Source organism: Nanorana parkeri, unplaced genomic scaffold, assembly GCF_000935625.1.
Source record: "Nanorana parkeri isolate BGI_ZX_2015 unplaced genomic scaffold, ASM93562v1 scaffold4397, whole genome shotgun sequence".
Lineage (NCBI taxonomy): Eukaryota > Metazoa > Chordata > Amphibia > Anura > Dicroglossidae > Nanorana > Nanorana parkeri.
In genome coordinates, this window is record NW_017310660.1 from 1 (window position 1) to 4,759 (window position 4,759).

A 4,759-nucleotide genomic window follows, 5' to 3' on the forward strand; every position below is an offset into this window, starting at 1 on the left:
AAAAGTCCAGATCAGCCCTCAATCCGAGTTCACTGGGGAGTCCCACCTCCCTAAAATCACGTATGTCCTCCCATCTCCACTCCTGTGCACTCCCAAATTGTGGATCCTCCTGGAGCGCCTCAAATATAAGTCCCGGGCCGCCGAAGTCATAGCCCTCTGTGGGATCATTGTTCTCCAGCCATGGACACAATTGGGTGACATACCACTGCAGCGCCCGGTACCCGTCATCCAGCATCAGTTCCGTTTGGAGCAGCCAATCCATCTCCGACAGCCATTCCTCCCGGGGCTGCTCTCCCAGGAAAGGCACACGCAAGTCCCATTGCAGCCAGTATCGTTCCTTGGATGTAGGGAGGACCTTGCCACAATAGTGCTGCTGCAGTTGAAGAGTCTCCCTCCAGATCTCCCGGCGTAAAGCGTCTCTCCTTCCCAGCATATCCTGGGCAGAACCAGGATTGTCGAGCTGGGCCAGCGCTTCCATGGCCGTAGGCAACTGTGGCTCTTCTCCTATGTCAGCAGCAAACTTGGTCCCGGTGGTGGTTTGAATGTCTCCTTAGGCAAGGAAGAGCATCCCACCGCTTGCCACCAATGTGACGGACCCCCGTACTCAGGATGAGTATGTCCGCCGCTGTCTTCTTCCTTGCTGAGGAGATATTGGAACCCGCTGATCTGTAGCTCCCAGTTTCCCCAGTCACTAGCCAAGGCTTGAGTGTAGGGTAAACAAACTCTGCTTTATTGAGCAACTGCACAAACTTTTATACAGCAAGTGATGAAATCAGAATATAATCCCATCACATCCACCCTCCCCTCCCAGACCATCGGTCTGCTCAACACCACAGGTGTCCACCTGCTAACGAACTCCAGACAGCCATAGCAGGAGCCTGGCCAGAATGTCATTGTTCTGAGCTCCCTCAGAGAACAATGGGAGATAACGGGGGATGGGGCTGATAGTCTTTCCATAACCAGGTCACACAGCATAACGCACTCACACATAACCCAACACCAATACACATTTACCTCATAAACTCATCACCATGTCGTCACAATCAGTATTAGGATCTGGCCCGGGTGTGATGTAGAGAGTGTCCGGGATCTGGTTGGAGATCAGTATTAGGATCTGGCCCGGGTGATGTAGGGAGTGTCTGGGATCTGGTTGGAGATCAGTATTAGGATCTGGCCCGGGTGATGTAGGGAGTGTCTGGGATCTGGTTGGAGATCAGTATTAGGATCTGGCCCGGGGTGATGTAGGGAATGTCCGGGATCTGGTTGGAGATCAGTAGTAGGATCTGGGCCGCTGGGAAGCATTATACGGGAAGTGGTTGGGGATCAGAGTAAAGATCCAGGCTGGAGTGGGAAGTGTGTCATATAAGGGATCTTGTAGGGATCAGTGTATGGATCCAGGTTGGGGTGGTGGGTCATTATATGAGATCTGGTTGGGGATCTGCTGGTAGGAGCTGGTCAGAGATCTTGTAGGGATCAGTATAGGGATCCAGCCGGGGTTGGTGGGTCTTTACATGAGATCTGGTTGGGGGTCTGCTGGTAGGAGCTGGTCATAGATCTTGTAGGGATCAGTATAGGAATCCAGGTAGGGGATCATTATATGAGATCTAGTTGGGGATCTGCTGGTAGGAGCTGGTCAGAGATCTTGTAGGGATCAGTATAGGGATCCAGGCGGGGGGGGGTCATTATATGAGATCTGGTTGGGGATCTGCTGGTAGGAGCTGGTCAGAGATCTTGTAGGGATCACTATAGGGATCCAGGTGGGGGTGGTGGGTCATTATATGAGAACTGGTTGGGGATGTTCTGGTAGGAGCTGGTCAGAGATCTGGTTGGGGATCAGTATAGGGATCCAGGCGGGGGTGGTGGGTCATTATATGAGATCTGGTTGGGGATGTTCTGGTAGGAGCTGGTCATAGATGTTGTAGGGATCAGTATAGGGATCCAGGCGAGGGTGGTGGGTCATTATATGAGATCTGGTTGGGGATGTTCTGATAGGAGCTGGTCAGAGATCTGGTTAGGGATCAGTATAGGGATCCAGGCGGGGGTGGTGGGTCATTATATGAGATCTGGTTAGGGATCAGTATAGGGATCCAGGCGGGGGCTGTGGGTCATTATATGAGATCTGGTTGGGGATGTTCTGATAGGAGCTGGTCAGAGATCTGGTTAGGGTTCAGTATAGGGATCCAGGCGGGGGTGGTGGGTCATTATAATGAGATCTGGTTAGGGATCTGTATAGGGATCCAGGCGGGGGTGGTGGGTCATTATATGAGATCTGGTTGGGGATGTGCTGGTAGGAGCTGGTCAGAGATCTGGTTAGGGATCAGTATAGGGATCCACGTGGGGGTGGTGGGTCATTATATGAGATCTGGTTGTGGATCTGCTGGTAGGAGCTGGTCAGAGACCTGGATAGGGATCAGTATAGGGATCCAGGCGGGGGTGGTGGGTCATTATATGAGATCTGGTTGTGGATCTGCTGGTAGGAGCTGGTCAGAGATCTGGTTAGGGATCAGTATAGGGATCCAGGCGGGGGTGGTGGGTCATTATATGAGATCTGGTTGGGGATCAGTATAGGGATCCAGGCGGGGGTGGTGGGTCATTATATGAGATCTGGTTGTGGATCTGCTGGTAGGAGCTGGTCAGAGATCTGGTTAGGGATCAGTATAGGGATCCAGGCGGGGGTGGTGGGTCATTATATGAGATCTGGTTGGGGATCAGTATAGGGATCCAGGCTGTTGGGTGAGGTACAGGGAGATGATGACTCCCTCTCCCCTCCTCCCCCTCCTCCTCCTCCTCCTCCTCCATGGTCTGTCGCCGGGCAGAGCTGGTATATTGAGCTGTGTTCTCTCCTGCGTCTCTCTCCCCATTGTTGTGCGTCTGTCTGTCTGCAGTCTGATCATTATGAAGAATAAGCATCGTCTGCAGTCTGTCTGTCTGTGTGTGGTAGGTGGTCTCTCTCTGTCTCTATCGGTGTGCGGGGGTCTCCTCCCTGACTGCGTTCTATGCGGCTGCAGAGAAGAAAGACGCTTCATTCCTTCATCACAAGATCTGCCATTAACCCTTTCCTGTGCGGCTCCCTCTGCTCAGCCTCATGTAACCATAGCAACATTGTGTCCTGTCTACATTTCCATCAGTGTCACCCTCAATACATCGCCCTATTACCCTTCCTGTGATTATATATATACCCCAAGGCCTGTCCTCCTCACATATCTCCTCCCACCACTCCATGCAAGGCCTGTCCTCATCACATATCTCCTCCCACCACTCCAAACAAGGCCTCTCCTCATCACATATCTCCTCCCACCACTCTATAAAAGGCCTGTGCTCATTACATATCTCCTCCCACCACTCCAAACAAGGCCTGTCCTCATCACAAATCTCCTCCCACCACTCTATACAAGGCCTGTCCGCACATATCCCCTCCCACCACTCTATACAAGGCCTGTCCGCACATATCCCCTCCCACCACTCTATACAAGGCCTGTCCGCACATATCCCCTCCCACCACTCTATACAAGGCCTGTCCGCACATATCCCCTCCCACCACTCTATACAAGGCCTGTCCGCACATATCCCCTCCCACCACTCTATACAAGGCCTGTCCGCACATATCCCCTCCCACCACTCTATACAAGGCCTGTCCGCACATATCCCCTCCCACCACTCTATACAAGGCCTGTCCGCACATATCCCCTCCCACCACTCTATACAAGGCCTGTCCGCACATATCCCCTCCCACCACTCTATACAAGGCCTGTCCGCACATATCCCCTCCCACCACTCTATACAAGGCCTGTCCGCACATATCCCCTCCCACCACTCTATACAAGGCCTGTCCGCACATATCCCCTCCCACCACTCTATACAAGGCCTGTCCGCACATATCCCCTCCCACCACTCTATACAAGGCCTGTCCGCACATATCCCCTCCCACCACTCTATACAAGGCCTGTCCGCACATATCCCCTCCCACCACTCTACACAAGGCCTGTCCTCATCACATATCTCCTCCCACCACTCCCTACAAGACCTGTCCCCATCACATATCTCCTCCCACCACTCCCTACAAGGCCTGTCCTCATCACATATCTCCTCCCATCACTCCCTACAAGGCCTGTCCTCATCACATATCTCCTCCCACCACTCTATACAAGGCCTGTCCTCATCACAAATCTCCTCCCACCACTCTATACAAGGCCTGTCCTCCTCACATATCTCCTCCCACCACTCCAAACAAGGCCTGTCCTCATCACGTATCTCCTCCCACCACTCTATACAAGGCCTGTCCTCACATATCTCCTCCCACCACTCCAAACAAGGCCTGTCCTTCTCACATATCTCCTCCCACCACTCTATACAAGACCTGTCCTCATCACATATCTCCTCCTACTACTCTATACAAGGCCTGTCCTCATCACATATCTCCTCCCACCACTACATATAAGTCCTGTACTCCTCACATATCTCCTCCCACCACTTCATACGAGGCCTGTCCTCATCACATATCTCCTCCCACACCTCCAAACAAGACCTGTCCTCATCACATATCTCGTCCCACCACTCCATACAAGGCCTGTCCTCATCACATATCACCTCCCACCACTCCATACAAGGCCTGTCCTCATCACACATCTCCTCCCACCACTCCAAACAAGGCCTGTCCTCATCACATATCTCCTCCCACCACTCCAAACAAGGCCTGTCCTCATCACATATCTCCTCCCACCACTTCATACAAAGCCTGTCCTCATCACATATCTCCTCC

The 4,759-nt window shown here is 52.7% G+C and overlaps 1 protein-coding gene across 1 annotated transcript; it reads left to right on the forward strand.

The window, feature by feature from the left end:
- Window positions 1-3,220: 3,220 nt before the first annotated feature.
- LOC108803895 (histidine-rich glycoprotein) lies at window positions 3,221-4,438 on the forward strand. Its single transcript, XM_018575686.1, has one exon. It carries the CDS (start codon window positions 3,221-3,223, stop codon window positions 4,436-4,438), a length of 1,218 nt encoding a protein of 405 aa, XP_018431188.1.
- The last annotated feature ends 321 nt before the right edge of the window (window positions 4,439-4,759 follow it).

Bases quoted from the DNA above. Each gene is read 5' to 3' on its own strand.
- LOC108803895 (XM_018575686.1), top strand. From the start codon at position 3,221: ATGCAAGGCCTGTCCTCATCACATATCTCCTCCCACCACTCCAAACAA.